The sequence below is a fragment of the Drosophila arizonae genome, chromosome 4 (genome assembly GCF_054131065.1).
Source record: "Drosophila arizonae isolate 15081-1271.41 chromosome 4, UAZ_ARI_1.0, whole genome shotgun sequence".
Lineage (NCBI taxonomy): Eukaryota > Metazoa > Arthropoda > Insecta > Diptera > Drosophilidae > Drosophila > Drosophila arizonae.
Genome location: NC_142924.1, coordinates 4,673,762 through 4,692,500, shown reverse-complemented (window position 1 = coordinate 4,692,500; position 18,739 = coordinate 4,673,762). Strand labels below are relative to the sequence as shown.

General features: G+C 38.2%; 5 protein-coding genes across 18 annotated transcripts in view; 2 read left to right on the top strand and 3 right to left on the bottom strand.

Moving 5' to 3' along the window:
• Ubi-p63E (Polyubiquitin-63E) overlaps positions 1-2,679 on the bottom strand; it is a 6,021-nt gene extending 3,342 nt beyond the window's left edge. The window contains exons 1-3 of one of the 4 annotated variants that reach the window (XM_089469108.1): positions 2,523-2,664; positions 2,236-2,389; positions 1-326 (exon numbers count right to left, since the gene is read on the bottom strand). The exon at positions 1-326 is cut by the window's left edge and continues 3,342 nt beyond it. In XM_089469108.1, coding sequence (XP_089325234.1) covers positions 1-316 — 316 coding nt within the window. In that variant the 5' untranslated portion in view covers positions 317-326; positions 2,236-2,389; positions 2,523-2,664. Of the gene's footprint in view, positions 327-387; positions 549-1,121; positions 1,532-2,235; positions 2,390-2,522 lie in introns of those variants that run through there. The other 3 variants (XM_089469110.1, XM_089469107.1, XM_089469111.1) reach the window with 3 other exon arrangements.
• Positions 2,680-2,905: 226 nt separating this feature from the next.
• Positions 2,906-5,306, top strand: Sc2 (trans-2,3-enoyl-CoA reductase Sc2). The gene is made up of 5 exons (XM_018006220.2): positions 2,906-3,133; positions 3,209-3,436; positions 3,900-4,116; positions 4,175-4,290; positions 4,361-5,306. The coding sequence occupies exons 1-5, from the start codon at positions 2,988-2,990 to the stop codon at positions 4,563-4,565; spliced, it is 912 nt and encodes a 303-aa protein (XP_017861709.1). The 5' UTR covers positions 2,906-2,987; the 3' UTR covers positions 4,566-5,306.
• Positions 5,171-7,551, top strand: ida (anaphase promoting complex subunit 5 ida). Its single transcript, XM_018006210.2, has 2 exons — positions 5,171-5,305; positions 5,368-7,551. Exons 1-2 carry the CDS (start codon positions 5,186-5,188, stop codon positions 7,504-7,506), a joined length of 2,259 nt encoding a protein of 752 aa, XP_017861699.1. The 5' UTR covers positions 5,171-5,185; the 3' UTR covers positions 7,507-7,551.
• On the bottom strand, positions 7,507-9,385 carry mge (translocase of outer mitochondrial membrane 22 homolog mge). 2 transcript variants are annotated; one of them, XM_018006231.2, is made up of 3 exons: positions 9,209-9,385; positions 8,325-8,369; positions 7,507-8,229 (listed from the first exon to the last, which is right to left on the bottom strand). In XM_018006231.2, exons 1-3 carry the CDS (start codon positions 9,227-9,229, stop codon positions 7,924-7,926), a joined length of 372 nt encoding a protein of 123 aa, XP_017861720.1. In that variant the 5' UTR covers positions 9,230-9,385; the 3' UTR covers positions 7,507-7,923. The 2 variants fall into 2 exon arrangements, with proteins under 2 accessions (XP_017861720.1, XP_017861719.1); XM_018006230.2 differs by lacking the exon at positions 9,209-9,385 and adding an exon at positions 8,555-8,908.
• A 2,070-nt stretch (positions 9,386-11,455) lies between these two features.
• Positions 11,456-18,739, bottom strand: part of Eip63F-1 (Ecdysone-induced protein 63F 1) — a 31,326-nt gene continuing 24,042 nt past the window's right edge. For all 10 annotated transcript variants that reach the window (XM_089469128.1, XM_089469129.1, XM_018006226.2 and 7 more), the window contains 3 exons: positions 13,865-14,024; positions 13,643-13,791; positions 11,456-11,788 (listed from right to left, as the gene is read on the bottom strand). In XM_089469128.1, the coding sequence (XP_089325254.1) occupies positions 11,766-11,788; positions 13,643-13,791; positions 13,865-14,024 (332 nt within the window). In that variant the 3' untranslated portion in view covers positions 11,456-11,765. The remainder of the gene's footprint in view (positions 11,789-13,642; positions 13,792-13,864; positions 14,025-18,739) is intronic.

Below are 18,739 nucleotides of genomic sequence, written 5' to 3'. Positions count from 1 at the left end.
TCTTAGCCTTCACATTCTCAATGGTATCGGAAGGCTCCACCTCCAGAGTGATGGTCTTGCCAGTCAGGGTCTTCACGAAGATTTGCATACCACCACGCAGACGGAGGACCAGATGAAGGGTCGACTCCTTCTGGATATTGTAGTCAGACAAGGTGCGGCCATCTTCCAGTTGCTTGCCGGCGAAGATCAGACGCTGCTGATCTGGTGGAATTCCCTCCTTATCTTGAATCTTGGCCTTGACGTTCTCAATGGTATCGGAAGGCTCAACCTCCAAGGTGATGGTCTTTCCCGTCAAAGTTTTAACGAAGATCTGCATTTTGGTAATTCTGAAAATAAAAATATAAAATAAAATAAAAAGTTAGAAAAAAAAAACTTGTCTTGACAGACCTCGACTCAGTGCTATGAAACAATAACTTTCACGATGACTAACAGAGCTGTAGAAAATTCGAGTATGTCCCCGATTGCTTTGTGCTTGACCCATACGCACACAAATACAAAGTGAATATTTGTATGTATACTTATTATCTACGTCTCTTCTCACTTTGGACTCTTCCTATTTCCTCCCTTGTCAAAGTCTTAAACAAAGAAAAAAACCTTTGTTGACGGCCATTGCTCTGCCATTGACTTCTTATATACTAACATATACATATATACTCATACAAATATATTTGCATACAGGGTTGCTTGTGTCTGAAGTTTTGCAACGCAGACTTTGTTTTTAATAAAATCAAAAATTAGCACGCAGTGTAACTTTCTAACTGCGCACTTATTTTTTCCCTTCTGTATATATATATAAATACGTATGCATTAGATAAGTGCGTGCAAATAATACACATACATTTGCAGTAACTTATGTCTATATACATACACACGCATATATAATTATATATATACGCATATGTATATGTATGTTTTAGTATATGTCTTCTTGAATTTTCTATGACACCATTAAGCTAATTTCACAACAAATTGGAAAAAATAGCTTAATTCCAAATAAACACGTAACCAAAAATACGACGAAAGAAAAAAAAAATGGCGTATCGAACATCGACCTTCTACATTTTATACAAGCCGATTTTTAAAATATACAAAATAATATACCATAACTCTACAAAACTCACTTTTTCAATCACTGATTCTTAGCTTTTAGATATTTAATTGTTGACTAAAAATTAACTTTTTTATTTCAGTTTATTCACAGCTGCGACTATTCCTTCTGCTCACTTGCTTCACTTTTTGATTACTTCAAACGATTTCAAATGTGCCTCACTTTATATAGACTTGGCAACAGCAGGGGAACTTTTGTATACTTGAATGGGGAAACTGTAAGGTTAATAGAGCTATCCTGCTCACGCACAAATTACAAGAACTTGCAAGTCTTAAAATTATGCTTGCCCTAATGCTAAAATAACATTGTTTGCAGTTTTTAATCAATTTATGCAAATTGTAGCGCCAATACACTGAAAGTCGTATGTAAAATTACACCGAACATTCCTAAAACAATTCGTTCGATTCGTAATGCACAACTGCAGTATCTATACGTGCTATATGTATATCTCACTCTCTCGATTGTAGAGCTGGAGAACCATCGATGGAACTATCGATATAATCGATGGAACTTTATTTGATCGATACATCGATGGAAATTTCTCGATGGTCAATATATCGACAATTTAATTTGAGTGGAAAGTGTGCACGCGTAAGTCAGAAATCTATCTTGTCTTCTTATTTTATTTGTTTTTAGATTTACAAAATAACTATTGCAATTCAACACTGTAGCGAACCATATCAATCTATCAACTGGCATTTCCTCATTTAATATGGACAAATTTGTCGCTACGTCCAGTAATGTAATGTAATGTATTCTGTAATTTCTTAGAAAAAGATGTTGTTGCCCCTACGCCTTCAACAACTTCAAGTCCACCTAACGCCGCTGCTCCCATCGATCGCAAACGAAAAAAATGCGTTTCGGAAGTTTGGTCCCATTTTGACCGCTTAAATAATAAACATTTTTGATTTTAATATATAAAAAAATTTTCGATGGAACCATCGATAATATCGATGGTTTGAACCATCGTTGGTAAAACCATCGAGTACCGTCTCTATCGATGGTTCTCCAGCTCTACTCGATTGTCCTCTAATTTAACCACACTTATATCTACCACACTTTAAGGTTGCCAGACCGTTGAGTTAAACACAATTTAAATTTTATTTTATATTGAATTTTTTACTCACCCCTCAAACCGTTTACTTTAAGTTTCGTTTGCCTAATATTTTTATTTACTGAATTTCACTATACCGTTTGATTAATGCTGCGCGTTTTTTTTCTTTCTTATATTGTTAGCTTGTTTGCTAAATTTTAACAATTTCTTTTAGCTCCAAGTGTTCACTTTCGAAGTCAAACGTAAAATGAATGAGTTAAAAAAGGTTACGCCGCACGAATGTTTATACACAATTTCAGTTTTCAAGGCTTACTACGGGATTAATTTTTTGTTTGTGTATTTTAAAATCTAGACACTCACCACACAATTAAAATTTTTTTTTTGTAACAAATTCAAGACGAGACCTGCTTTACGTGCTGAGTCGACTGGCTTAGTAACAATTCCTGTAGACCAACGATAGAAAAAATGACTTTGTAAGCAATGTTAACTAGGGGTATATTTTGGTAATGCTATAATGTTTTCAAATGGAGTTTCAAACATAAAAACGTCATACGATTTGACTTGGTTAACAACGGTAACTGAGCATACAATTTTTGGCACATCAAGCTTGGTAACATTGCCAATTGAGTTTTACAATATCAGTGAGAAAATTCGACATGAGAAGCACTTTTGTGATGTCACACATATTGACAAATTTGACTTTGACAGTGCCATTTGAGTTATACAGCATAGTAACATAATCTCTCTCTGATTGCTAACCTTTCATTATTCAGCAACACTCTAAATAAAGACTAGCTAGACGGAAAATAGTGACAGTCACGAAAAATGGTGGAACTGGAAGTACTAAATGCCAAAACTAGCAAAGCCTATGGCAAGGTAAATGTGTCCTCTGCCTCGGTCGCGATAAGCGAGCTACGCGTCGTGATTCACAAAAGTTTAAAGCAAACGCCGCATGCCGACCGCATATCGCTGTAAGTGCACCAACGCACACACACATGCAAACAAGCATGCATAAATTCCCAAAAACTGTAATGTTTTCATTTAAGACGCCTGGAGCCGCGTGGCAAAAGCTTGAAGGATACTGATACCGTTGGAGCACTTAACCTCAGCGATGGGGACAAGGTCTACATTAAGGATTTGGGACCACAAATTGGCTGGAAGACCGTGTTCCTGGCCGAGTATGCAGGTCCTTTGATTGTTTACCTAATTTTCTATTTTCGTCCGGAATTCATTTACGGCAAGGCAGCTGGGAATCCCATTTCGTTGACCACTCAGTAAGTAGCTATTAGCTATAGATATCATTCACTCTCTCTCTTTCTCTGCGTGTGTGTGGGTATGTGTGACTTTCGCTAGAGTAACACACACACAGATTCACATACGCACACAGTGATAATAGTATCGACCCGCTTGACCCAACGGTCGATTTTGTGAGCTTATGCAAATAATTTGTGATCAGCGCTGAGCTAGCTTTTACCTGTTGTTGGCTGCATAATCATTAACACGCTTTCAACACGATTTGTATATACTCTGAACGCACTCTGAACGGGGTATATGAAGTGTTGATGAAAACATGGCGTTTGGACACGACTAATAGCTACCTCGTAACCTTATATATGCGATCATATAAAGAAAATTTTCATAAATTATAATGAAATTTAGTTTAAAAATCTGAATCAGAGAAATTCCCAATTTCCCTTTTTTGATTTATTAATAATATTATATATTTATCATTCATAGTATCGCCGCTGGCTGTTATACCGTTCACTATGTGAAGCGTTTGCTGGAGACGATCTTCGTGCATCGTTTCTCTCATAATACGATGCCGCTGCGTAATCTGTTCAAGAATTGCAGCTACTATTGGGGCTTCACAGCGTATGTCTCTTACCATGTGAATCATCCACTCTACACATCCCCCTGCATGTGCACCGTCTATGCTGCACTGGCTGCCTTCGCTGTGAGTGTTTTATAAATATTATCTTATGTAAACATTCTAAAGGATTTTTGATTTTTAGCTCTGCGAATTGGGCAACTTTTCGATACACATTGCTTTACGTAATTTGCGTCCGCCGGGCACCAAGGTGCGCAAGATTCCTGTGGCCGACGGCAATCCATTGACAAAGCTATTCAAGTAAGTCCCGATCTCTCGCTCTGTCGACTTCATTGTAAATCTTATTATTCAATTGAATGTTCTCTTGCAGCCTGGTCTCTTGCCCTAATTATACATACGAGATTGGCGCCTGGGTCTGCTTCTCGGCTATGACCTCTTGCTTGCCCGCCTATCTGTTTGCATTCGCTGGCGCATTCCAGATGACTGTTTGGGCTCTGGCCAAGCATCGCAATTACAAGAAGGAATTCAAGGATTATCCAAGGGGTCGCCGTGCCATTTTCCCATTCCTCATCTAAAGTTCGCCATTGCGTTCATACATTTTGCGAAATTTACATGTGCACACCACGTACTGTTATTCCAATTCATTGACTAGAATTAATTAGCTTCGCTAAAAATAAATGGGTAGAAGATTGACGAACTTTGTATATTGGCTTTCCGCATACGAATATTTATATATTTATTAGGCAAACAGCGATTGTGAGCTGATAGACTTTGAACCTATCAGCTTACACAGTTTATATGTTATACGTGTTAAGAAAAGGACTGTATTTGTGTTGTGCAATGAAATGTAATGAGCAATGAAGCCAGACTTACGGCTCTTTCGGTGCTAGATAACCGTGCGCAGTCTGCTATGCTCTTATTCGACTATTATTTATAGAAGTTTTCAAATATCCGCCAACGTTAGTTCTCACAAGCGTTAAACAAGTTGGCAGCACTCTGTTGTCTCTGTCACGTGAAGTTGGCGGCTTCTGTGTATTGCAATATTCGTTGTTAATCAAACTTTTAAATAGCCCGCCAAACTGAGCTGCCATATGTTTAAGACCATACTATGTGAAGTTGGCTGTAGCTGAGTATATTCGTGTGTGTGTGTGTGAATAGTTTGTGTTTGTGCCGGCAAAATAAAAATTCAGATGAGATGAATTTGTTCGAGGAGCTGGATACATTGGATCCCAGCTCCAAGCTGGTGCCGCCGCGCATAGAGACGCCCACACCTCACAAGATAGCCGTACTGATACTACTCAAGCAATATGTGAAGGTACGTGAATTTGCAGCTCTCTCAATTGATATACATACTTATATACAACAACATTTTTGTAGGAAAAGAAGAATTCAATGGATTCGGGAATTACGATGCGACCACAGAGGCGACGCATGTTTTGTATGCTCATGTTCAAGCTAATCCAAGAGGCAGACATGACGTACAATGAGCTGCACAATTTGATTACGAGCAAGCCATTTAAGCTGGACGCACTTATGCTGGAGTCCTTCGAGAAGGCTATGTCCGAGTTCTGTGGCTCGGCCAGCATTGAGGCATTGTTCGACTTTGCTGAAATGCAAAACATCGACACACTGCTGAATGAAGATTACGGCGTTAGCCAGTTCAGCATGGTTGGAGTTTACGTCCGACGAGTGGCCGTTGTGCTTGAACGCTTCTCTTTCGCCGAGATGATGTGCATGTATCGGAATATATGTCTCTACTATGAGCGTGGTATACGAGCCCTATCGTCGGGAGCACGGAAATTGATTGTTGGTGGCGTGCTGCACAGAGCGCAGACACCACCACCGTCAGCGCCGGAGGAGGAGATTAACAAGGACACGGCTGAGCCGAAGCAGGAACAGGGAGTGGTTGGTCAGTCGCTGAGTAGATGGGCGCCGAAGCAGGCGAAATTCTTTATTAACAAGCAGTCGGAACTATTGGACAATGATGAGAGCTCCGCTTTGTCCCCCAAAGAGCTGCAGCTGAAGGTTCAGCAGATCATTGAGGATCTTCCCTTGAATACGACTTCCTATTTTCTGGGATATATGAATCAGCTGCGCATACGTGATTACTATAATGCATTGTCGGCTCTGCATCGAGCCTTGGATCGGTCGCCTGTGCGGCTGATGAGCCAGGAGAAGGGCTATCAATATTTTTGCATCAATCTGGCCGTGCTGCATGCGACCTTTGGACATCGGGAGGAGGCACTGGCAGCACTCAGAGAGAGCATCATGCTCGCCCAAGAGCACGGCGACAAGAGGAGCTTGAATTTGGCCAATACCTGGCACTGCCTACTTCGCGACGAGCTGCCCCTCTCGTATGTGCAACGCAGCGTGGCTGACATCAGTGATGCGGATGGCAATCTTCTACAGAATTATACGCTTGCGCTCCACTTTGCTGTGAAACTGGGCACCGTGGCGGGCTATCAGCCGTTGCGCCTCTTCGACCTGCTGCAACATAGTGATCAGCTAACCAATCGGAATAATCTTTCCAATCATGCCTCTGAAGCCTTGGCCTTGAGGAGCGCTGTTTGGTGTGCCTACGGACGGCACGAGTTGTCGGCTTTGTATGCCCAGCTGCTGTTGTCCGTACGGGATCGTTTCAATTGCAGCGGATCGGCCGGCATAGGCAGCGCTCTGGCCAGCTATGCCATGTGGCTGCATTTGCAGGGCGAACTGCGTCTCGCTCGCGTATTGCTTCACCGGGCACGCGAACAGTTGCCTCGCATGCCCAACGCTGAGTGCTGGATGATTAGCCAGTGTCATGTGACCATACAGTCGGGCATTTATCGCTGTCGTTGGCACGACGCCCTTAAAGCATGTGATCAACTGCATCTACTCGATCCATCGGCTGCGATGCAACAGCGCGCCGCCATCTATGTGGCTAAGCGTGAATTTTTCAATGCACGCCGGCTGCTGGACAAGCTGGCAGCCAAGTCGGAGCTGCCGTTTCTGTTGCGCATGCGTGTCCAAGTCCTGCTCGCCTACTGCAGCCTAGCCGAGGGCAATTTCTCCAGCGAGGCAGTTATGCTGCTGCTGCGTGTGGCCGAGGATATGTCCGAGTCGCAGATGGACTACGAGTTGGCCACTGTGGATATGTTGCTGGCACAGGTACTCCTAATGCTGGGCATGCCGCAAAAGGCGTACCAGGCCATCAAGCGCAGCATGGACGATATACACATAAACGGGGGACTCTACGAGCGGGCCAAGGCGGACTTTGTGTTCGTGCGTTGCCTGCTGGCCATTAAGGATGCGAATGCTCGCAAAGCACAGCTGTTGAAATCCTTGGATATATTGGAGCGTTCCGCACAGTCCTTTAAGAAGCTGTCGGCCCATGCTAAAGTCCTGGATGTCTATGTATTTCTCGCTCAGCGTTTCAATGAATACGGTGAGCGGGCGCTGCGTAATAAATACGCTGGGGAATTTCGTCGTTATTTTATGGAGCACCCCATACCACGAGAATATCTCGGTGGTCCTTAATTAACTCTTAATAAACGAATTTTTATTAAATTTTACAAACATTAATTGTTCTTTTCTTCTTGATGTGTAGGCCAACTACAAATACTTGGACTAAACCCTAGTTGAAAGTTCTATGCCAACTGCTCGAATGAGTGGATATTAAGATGGTAAATGCTTAAGGCGTTGACTTTGATTGGCTTTCATTGATTGCCATTAGTATGTGTGTGTGTTGTGTTTGGTTTAAGTGTTAATAAACATTCACTGGCAGGGACTTGTGAACTGGATCAACTGGCTCGATTGATTCCGACTTATACTCTAGAGCGTGAGGGAATATCCCGTTTTAAATGTGGTTGCTTCTGTTGTTATTGTTTCGTCCCCGCTGGCAAATCGAACTAACGTATTATGCATAGATGTATATATGTATATCAAAGCTGATAATTAACGAATTAATGGTAAACTGGGCGATGCTCCAGCGGCCATGGCACTGCCTGGACCAAGCAGCACTTGCTTCTGCTGCGACTTGTGCAGCTCCTCCATTTGGGCGCGCTCGGTCTCAAAAATGACGGGCGCAAACAGTATGACGGAACTCGTAAAGAATATCCACGATGCATTGCACGAGAACTGATAGAGACTACGGAAACTCTTCGCCGCAGTGGTGGCTACACTGCTCACCGCATTGCGCACTGATTCCGGGAACATTTCTGATAGTCCCATTATACGTTCACCGAACGTCTCATCTGGTTCCTAAACAACACAAGTGTGAGGTTAGAATGTTCACTTCTGTATATACATACATATATTCTGCATGTTTACAAACATAAATTGAGAGCAAAACTTACATCATCGTAATTCTCACCATCTGTTTGCGGCTCTTCATTTGCTGGCTGTAAAGAAAGTAATGCGATTGATGCACGTTGTAATAATCAATAAATACAAAGGCACATACATAACTATGTATGTGTGTGTGTGTGTATGTGTACGCTTGATAAGCAGATGGACTAGTTCTCCAATTACGTGAGCACGAAAACCAAAACGGTAGGGGCTTTCAGATGCACGCGGTTTAACTTACAATGGCTACTGTCCGGCGCTCTGGCGTCTCGTCCTTGCTACCACCTAACGAAGACATCCCACTATCCTTTTCAATGAACTCAATGTCAGGATCAGAGTCCATCAAATCCTCAATTTTTACGTTATCGGTATCCACTTTTGCGGCTTTATTTTAAACACTTGTTATAATATTCTCGTCGGGTTAAATGAAACCCTTATATATATCGCGTGTACAACACAAAGAACTTTAAATAATACAATGGACAATATAATCAGTTCACACTGTCGTTTTCGTTGTAAAAAATTGATTTCGTGTGTGCTCCGCGATGATACCTGGTGCTATAGTTCACAGCGGAACTCGTTCTACTGTATGAACTTACTCAAAATGGTAGTCGGCGAATTGGGTTGCTCACGATTCATCGATAAAACAAAAATAAAAGAAACAAAATGTGTTTGAATAATGTTTGTTTTAAGCAACAGAGACATGATAACTAAATTAAAATGTTGCTTTAAATTTTTTATTTTTTTATTTACTGGGTTACTCAGAAATGTAGCCATCAAATTCGCTTGATTATTAATTATCGATAAGTAATTTGAAACAGAAATTTGAAAGTGAATTTTACAGACAACACGGATGAGGAGATTGATGAGTTGAACGGTTATAGATTGTAGTTACCTTATCATCTGGTTCGCTCATGATTTTATATTATTTAATGGACACGTGTTACTATTTTTTTTTAATATAAAATATACACGATATGCACAGAGTGAAATTTGGAAACGTCGACAAATTAAGCGACAATATTTTGCTTACTGAATATTGCTTTTGTATTTGTGAATGTGATACTGAAATTGAGGCGACAAAGGCCAACTAGATATCCAAAGCTTACTGTTTCTTCCAACAAAATTTAAAACAATATTGTTGAGCGTTGGTATATTGTTATTTATTTTTATATTTACTCGTTTTTCTTTTTAACATAGCTTTCAAATTTCAGACACCCGAAAACAATCAATACTTCTAGAAAACAAAACAACTAAGGAAAGTACCTAAAATTATAGTTGATATACTTAGATAATGTCTTAATTTTCTTCAATGTCAGCCATTACGATAGATTGGATACAAACAGCATATAGTAAATATATATATAATATATAGTTTAGTTGCATATAAATATTTTAAGCACAATTAGATATCGTAAAAATCTACATAGAAACAAACAGCATTTGAATTCATATATATACAGAGATATATATGAAAACTGTATTTATTTTAATTAAATTTTTTTTATTAATGTTTTAATTATGCCTGGCAATTTTTGTAAACAGCATACAAAAATGTTGCTTTCTTTGCTTGCAATTTGTTTCTTTTGTTTGTGACTATTTGTACTATTGACCTGACTGAATTTTGGTTACTAGAAAACACATGCTTGTATATTGTTCTAAATACATATTATATATAATATATATAATTAATTTATTCTTGAGTTAACTTTGCTCTGCTCCAAGTTGCAAAAATAATTTGAAACCACTGCCAAAAGCCAAACTTTCTAAAATATCATTTTGGATCGAACTTTAAAAATTTTTGTATCTATATATATATTTTATTTTTATAATGTAGCTGGGACGGCGATGCAATGGACTTTTGAATTTCGATATATATATTGTTGTTATTTTTTCTGTGTGAAATACATAAACTAAAAATTGAAGCAAATCAATTGGAAGTAGGTTCCAAGTTAGATGAGTAGCTACATAAGATTTGATTTAACATACTCTTGACTTAAGTAAAAATAAAAAAAAATCCTTTTTTTTATTAAAAATCTTTTTTAAATTTATTTTTGAGAGATTTTTGAATTGCTTAGCAATTAAATTGCGTTTTGATAATAGTTTTTATATTTTAAAATATGTTTTTTTCATTTATTTTGTTATTGTTGGTGTATTCATATCGATATATATTTCAATAGTTTAACAATTACATAACTAGACATTTAATATAATAATATTATTATAAATATATATATTTGGGCTTAACATCCGTATCGAATCGATTTTTTTTATATTTTCTTTTTTTGCTTTTATGGCTTTGTTTTTTTGCTTGAAATACATTTAAAGCAATTTGTTTATACTTATTTAAGACACAAACATATGAACAATTTTTTTTTAATTTTTTATTTTTATAATTTTTGATCATTTTTATGCAATAGTTTTCATCAATAGCTTTTCTTATATTTCTTTGATTTTTTTATAGTTATTATTTTTCTTTGAATTTTTTGTCAATGCAGCACCCTAAACACAATATCACTCACGCTCTCAGACTTATCCGAATTTTCATATCTATATATATATATATATATATATATATATATATATATATATATATATATATATATATATATATATATATATATATATATATATATATATATATATATATATATATATAGTTATATATATTTATATGTATGTTATATAATGTAATTTCATATAATGTTTATTACGTAAACAAATTTATGAATTTATAAAAAACTAAAACAATTAAGACCTTGACAGTCGGGTACAGCCGACTGCGGCATACTCGCTCACGATTTGAAAATGATCGAATTGGTTAGAGAAAATATTTGATTTGCTATTAGATAATAGAGCTACAGATCTCAAGTGGAAAACTATGAAAAACATAGTTTTTCCATGCCCAGAAAGTACTTAAAACCCGGTTGAGCTGTTAGCCCCCTTTCCAAATTACTAAAGGACTCCATAATAGGCGTATTAGAAAATATTGTTCAATAATATGTTCCAAATTTAAAGTAACTAGATTCAGACATCCAGACGAACGAACCCATAGACTCTGTTTTCATTTTGTGAACGAGCATAATTATACAAAACTGTTCCAACTATTAACTAAAGTCGTACAAAAAATGAATATTAAGAATTTTCTTCTCTTTTTTTTACAAATGATTTAGAAACTAATGTGTGTGTATTTTGTGTGTGTGTTTGTGTTTGTCCAAGAGAAAACTTCCCATGTTTTTCCGCTTTTCAAATTGCAAAAGTTTTGAAAGTTCGTTCTAATGTGCTGCTGCTTTCTCTTAGTTTCTTAGCATAATTAATTCAAATATAAATATAATTTTTGTTTTGCTTTTTCTTGTTTTGTATAAAACATTCATGAATTCCGACTGAGTATAATTAAGTTTCATTTGTTAAGCTTTTGCCCCATCCAAACGAAATTGCGTTACGTTCGTCGCTTACAGCAAAAGTCTCGTAAACTCTGCAAGAGAAAGAAGAGAAAGAATTCAATAAAATTCATATATGTTATGTATGTATAATATGTAAACAAAGTTATATGCAAATAAACGGTATAGAGCCAGTGGGAAAACCCTCTAAAGGGGTATGTTTTCAAATAAGAAAATATTTTAAAATATATCCTATATCCTGCCTCAGCTATTTTTTGTTTTTATTAATCATGTGAGCTAGCTATTGCAGAAATAAATTACATTCTTTGCACATGTCGGTGTTAAATAAATAGGCTAAAATAAATAAATTGCAGAAGGCAGCCAATGAGTGCAGAGCGAGGGAGACTTGGGTTACATGCGTTTACCACGCCAAGGTCAAAGTAACAACTTGTAATGCCATGGCATCTGAACCTAATGACAAACTCAAGTCAACTTACACACACTCACATGCTTAGAGAAGCCATGTATGTATGTGCTTGGCCAACATACACACATACGCTTACGCACACGCACACATTTGACAATGCATGAAACATCTGCCTTTGGGTTGCGTAAATCAATTTAATGCTGCGCAGGGGACACATCGAACGTGTCCTTAGGACAAATGTTTACTTTTGACTCTTTATGTCAGCCAATGATGATAGTTGCTATCGAGTGCTATGGAATACTCTGTCCAAAATGTAAATGTGACAAGCTTTTCTGTTTTTCTTTTTCCTCTTTATTCAACATGTAAATGCCCTCTAGAAATGTCTCTTTGTCTTGATTTCTTTTCAGTTGGCAGAGCAATAGTTGAATGCAACAATTAAATACACTTTAAAAATGTTCAGCAGTTGAAGTAAATGACGTTAATTGAGCTTCAATTGACTTGTGAAAGAGTTTCAACTTTATGGTAAAAAATCTATTGCCTACTTTTGAGCGTTGGCAAGATTAAGCCTTCGCCATGAACTAGTTTTCAAATTGAACTGATGTGCCATTTAAATACGATTATTGAACTGGAGCATGAACTAATGCAGTTTTCTAAAGCTGTCATTCATAAACAAAAGCCAAATGAATTCAGACATAGACCTTGAGTATGTGGGGGGCGGGGGATTCTTTGTTAGTCGAACTGCTGCGCCTAGGGTTATTCAACTTGAAGTCTCGTTTGCTGCGGTTTCTATTTGTATTTGTCTAGCTGATTTATGAGTGAGGCTTTCGCAAATATTGGCACAAGGTTATATAGCTACACGTGAGCATGTGTGTGCGTGTGTGTGCGAGTGTGTGGGTTTTATGCTGCAGCTTGATTAACGCGCAGACAGCAACGGTAAAAGTGAAAGCTAACGCATTTTGTGGCTTTATTTATATTTTTTATGAGTCCTTCGGACTGACAAAATAAGAGAAAATAGAAAAATGCGGCTGGGTGTTAATGACTGCTTAATACTTGTTCGTTAAGTAATAAATATATTTTTATTAAAAAAATGTTTCTTGAAGTTTTTTTTTAAATAAATTTGTATACTCATAAAGGGAAGTAAAAATTTTTTTGGAATATTTTTTAGACTTTTACTTTCAAAACTGGGACAGAGCTGATATGTTGACTGACTTCAGATGGATTAATTAGATGTAGATCTAAACATCCGCTATAAGTATATATAATATACTCAAGTAATTCAATTTCGATTTTCTAGCTCCGTAACGCAGGTATATAGATACGTCTATGTCCTACATATACTTCAGTCCATATTCTAGTTTATTACGTTCAATGTATACCATTCAACATAGCTTGTATATACTCTCTTTTCCCCATATGAACTAGCATAAAAAGCGGTCTACACTGGCCTCATGCTTGTCCACGTCACTGTCGGCCTTTGTGGGTGCAGCATTGGTGCGTGACTGTGTATTTGTATGTAACTTACCCTCGTAATTAATGCGGCCATCCTGATCCAAGTCGGCAATAGCGAGCAGCTGCTCCACCTGCTGCTCATTCAAGGGCTCCCCAATCATTTCCATTGCCGTCTGCAGTTCATCTCGTGTGATAAACCCGTTGCCATCACGATCAAATACTCTGTGAATTTGAGTTTAGCAATCAGCATATATACATATACATATCTGTCAGTTAAGCCAGCTAGGCCACTTACCTAAATGCAGCTATTAGATCCTCGGTTACGTCGTCGGCCTCGTCGACGGGTTTGCTGGCATTGCTGGTGCTGTCATCGTGCTGTTGCTGCTGTTCGTCTCGCAGCGCCTGGATTCTGCCCACCCACTGCAGAAACTCGGCCTCGTTGATTAAGCCGTTGCCTACAATTGAAAATGCGAATTTAGCAGGTGTGTACAGGTGTGCTGGTAAAAGCTTAGCTACAAACACGAGCCACAACAAATATTTGAACATTTCTGTTTAATGCCCAACGCCGAGTGGAATAAAGATGCAGGTAAAAAAACAGTTGAAAGCGTTTTTGCCCAATACGTTCAATTATTTAAAATCGGGTGTGCTGATTTGAGCATATGTATGTAACAAGCAATTAGGCCTTTAAGATCTATTCTATTATCTATTATCTATAAATGAAAAAATTTCCTATTTCTATATCTAATTCAATTTTTATATCAACTTAAGGCAAGCAACTCAAAAAGTACTCTAATGTACAGCTGCAATGCAATGCAACTGGACATTTTCCAGGGTATATGCTAGTCATTCCCTGTGCAATTTTTACTTTTTTGTTGCTGCTTGGTGGTTTGAACAATTCTTATACGCTTCAAGCGACAGCTAGGAGCATTAAGCATTGAGCTAAACGGCCATTGTTCCATTGCACAGCGAGACATACACACACGTGCACACACACTTGCACATATACTTAACTAAGTGCAGGCAAACGTTGCCTATTTTTGTGCGCAGCAGGTAGCTTCGCCCACCCATTGCGGCCGCAGAGCAAAACATTTTTCGTTGTTTCTTCATTTCTTTTAATATTTAGCAACTGTGGCCACTGCGTTCTGCACTTTCGCTCTCTTTCTTCGTCCCTCTCTCTTTGAAGCCTTTCGTTTTATTTTCCACTTTCGCTGAGACTTTTATAATTGAGTGCTAAGATAGCAGCAAACTAAGCACTGCTAGCGCTTTGCCGCTGCCAACTTCCGGTCGCAATAACATGCCGAAAGCCTTGACCTTCAGCAAGTGGGTCAACGATGAACGACGAGCAGATACTGTCTAATATATATGCTGACTATATACTGGTCTTATGATATCATAAACATTTGCCTTTGATATCATAAGAGAAGCGGCACATTAAATTTTTAAGTAAAATCTAAAGGTAAGCTATCCAAGGTACTTTAGTTTTGCTATTAAATATTAATAAAAATGTTCTCAAAATTAGTATGTCGTTATCAACTAAAATGTTTATTATCCAAGAGCTATTCAGTTTTTATTAAGCAAAAACAATATCTTTTTTTTGGGTGCTCTGTTTTATTGCAGCGAAAATATAAATTTTTATGCTCGTTGAAGAATTGATAATGAGCGCACATTGCTCTAATTTCGTTTCTCTGTCGAAACGAAAAATTCAGAGATAATGATTTGGCTTTGACTTTGACTTTGATAGAGGAAGACAAAAAATATTTTGGTTACGCTTATGAAGACTTGTGGAAAACATCTTTTTATGCCAGAATGTCGAAAGATTGAGTTGTTCTTCAATTAGACCTCAAAGCTATTTTATAGTTATAATAAAGTTATATCAAATTTTTTATAATTTTAGCTATTATTGTTCTAACGTGTTTAGCTTATAGAGGATTTTTATGAAAAATATATATCAAAATCTTTGAGCACAAAAGGAGAGATATCTGAATCAGGTAATTTGGTAAATTGCCAAGTTTTTGGCAATCAAAGAGTCGTTCTCCGCCTGCATAAGAATGAGCAGGAGGATGGGCATAGAGCTGCTGACAACATAATAGATGAAAAAGAAGAAGAAGACGATTCTAAAATATTGACAAAAACCTTCTGTTTTCTTTTTGGTAACTACCCCCAATCAAAACACAAACAAGCTGCAGAAGCGTGGCCTTGCTGGACATACTATATGGGAAGTGCGAGGGTTGCTGCAGAAATAAGCTAAAGCTAATAAAAATGGAAATTTAAAGCCATTCTTAAATAGTAAAGAGCACAAAACTAGACCGAGTAGCTATAAATATTTTGTTCTATATTATTAAATAGATGTCTCTGTGTGTGTGTCTGTGTGTGGGTGCGTATGAACATTTCTTTACAAGTCTCTCGGAAACTTATAGTCAGACCTTAAACTCAGCATGGCATATCCTGCAGTCGGCTTTGGACATTGCTGTTGCTGCTGCTGGCTGCGACATTTGCACAAAAAGCATTTTCAATTGTCCTGGCTGAAGCGTGGCTGAGCCTGAGCTTGAGCTCGAGGATTTTCCGGAATGTTGTCATTTCATTTTTAAATACAATACGAAATGTTTACTTGTGCAAGTCCAAGGATAATGAAAATGGCGACGCTGTTGTTTGCCATTTCAATCCTGCCCCGTCATTCTCGCTAAGGACATTTGCCCAATGCCAAAGTGCCGAGTGGGATGAATCATTCTGGTGTTTGTTCGCGGCCAAAATGTTGCCTCGACGACAGCAGCAGCAGCAACAGCAACAGTAGCAACAACAACGATTCAGTGCTTGCTCGTCATTTCTTAGCCATGGGCAGCGTGCATTAAATTGTAGTTATATACCCTGTAGATGCTGTAGGTAGGGTATATTGTTGCTGTGCATATGTGTGAGCTTGAACTCTGTAGGGTATATACATATATGTATACACGTAACGAAAAGAAATTCGAAGCCTTACAGGATATCTGTCAGTCGACCATTTTATGCATTCTTCCGTGTGATGTGGTAGCGCTTCATAGTCTCAATTTACTCAACCTGCAGTTACTTTAACATTATCAACTCACTCACAGGGTATCTGCTAGTCGAGCATTATGCTTTTACAGTTAAGCGCTGATTGATTTTGGCCATTGCCTTTAGGTTTTGCTTGGCGCTGGCTTTATTCAATGAGCCCTTGGCTGGCTTTGGGGCATATGTGCGAGTCTATGTCCAAACAACATGTTCTTAAAGGCAAAACAATAAGTGAGTGAGCTGAGTGAGTTGGCTCTCGATAATTGAATCTGGTGCGTAACTAAATTGCAAACTGGAATGTACATTGACATCGATATCTGTCAGCGCTCTAATCAATTTAGCTGCTTATCAAATTATGGCTCTCAAGTAGATCGAAGATGGCGCAGGCATGCTGCAAATTAAGGACTCGAAGCTGCATTATGCTCACAGCAGACCGCAAGCAAAAGGTAAATGGCAGCAGCAGTCGAATTAGAGTTGACTTGAGTGAATGAGCTGAACTGCATTGAACTTGTTGAGTGATGAATTGAGCATATGGTTCAATTAGGAACAATAGTCTTGGCTCTGTATATACACAGTATATCTGAAGATTCCAGAACTAAAATTTGTTCAAATTGGACTGAAAAAACAAATCCATTTATCGATTATTCTCGATAAAAAATATATCGGATGAGTTATGAAAAATATGATAAACTTGTACTGCATATGGTATACACGAGTATGTATGCAAAATTTCAACTCTCTAGCTCTTATATCTTCTGAGATATTGGCGTACATACGAACAGACGGACGGACGGACGGACAGGGCTAAATCGACTCGGCTCGTCGCCCTGATCAAGAATATATATACTTTGGGGGGTCTGCCACGCCTCCTTCTGCCTGTTGCATACATTTCAACAAAATTATTATATTACCACGAATTCCCATTTTCAACGGGTTCAGGGTAAAAAATATAAAAATATTTATATGAACACATATAAACAATCAAAGTAAATAATATTTTTATTTACGCGTATATAAAGTGCATCATAATCCAGTCCATCCTATAAAACACTTCATTATTATGCGCTAGTTCACAACTTGATTGTGATTGATTGAACTGATTCCAGAAAATTGAGCTAGAACTCGCAGCTCTATTGTGCATAACAAATGGTAATAGCAACAGCAGTGAGCGGCCAACAGCCAACAGTCAGCAGCAGTGGCAAATGGTAAATGGCAAATGGCAACAGCTTCATGCCGAAATGCAATCAATTATTGGCAAATGCACCTGCTGCTGAGTTAGTGTTGCTTGTGTTGCTGTTGCTGTTGTCTGCGTTGCTGTTGCTGTTGCTGTTGCTGACCTCAACAGGGCAACGTGCAACGGAAACGGAAGTGTGCCCACAAAGTGTTGCCTGAGTGTTTGTGTGTGTAGCTGTGTGGGTGTGTAAAAGCTTGACTGCTGCAGCAGACATTCTCTCTCTCCCTCCGTCTCTCCATCACACACTCGCTCTCGCCCCCTCCCCTCGCTGCATCGCTCATTTTGCTTGTAAAACATGCCATAAACATTGAGTACTTTGCCTTTGTCCACATGAACATATGGGCAGAGGATTACTAGCATATGGCCCTATAACATACCCCCACACATATGTGTATATATAATGTATCAAACTAAAGGGAAACTATTTATTATTTGGTTAATCGCACTTTGGTATCAAAGGCAGCTTGAAACAATGCCAAACACAATGTTTTCTAGAAATCTTATTGAGCTGCCCTTTTTTAATGGAAGCCCACTCAGCCAGGGAAATATTTTAATCTATTCTCTTTGAACTTTGAATTCATTGATTTTTGGGGCCTTACCATGGGGCTCTTGCTATTTTTTCGTTTAAATTGCGCTTGGGCAAAAAATATATAAAAATTAAATTCCAGCCAAAGCCAATTCGAATCTCAATCTATAGACAATCCATATAATCTTCTAATGCTCAGTCTTTGGCTGTCATAGCTATAGATATTTGCTAGAGCATTCATTCTTCGTCATTCTGCGTATGACAGTTCTCACGTGCGTGTATAACAGTTTTGTGCCCGGCTATTACTCAGCTTTGTTTTAAATTCCTTTTTACACGCCTCTCATTGCTCTATAGTATTTTTTTTGGCTATTTTGCTTTGGCCT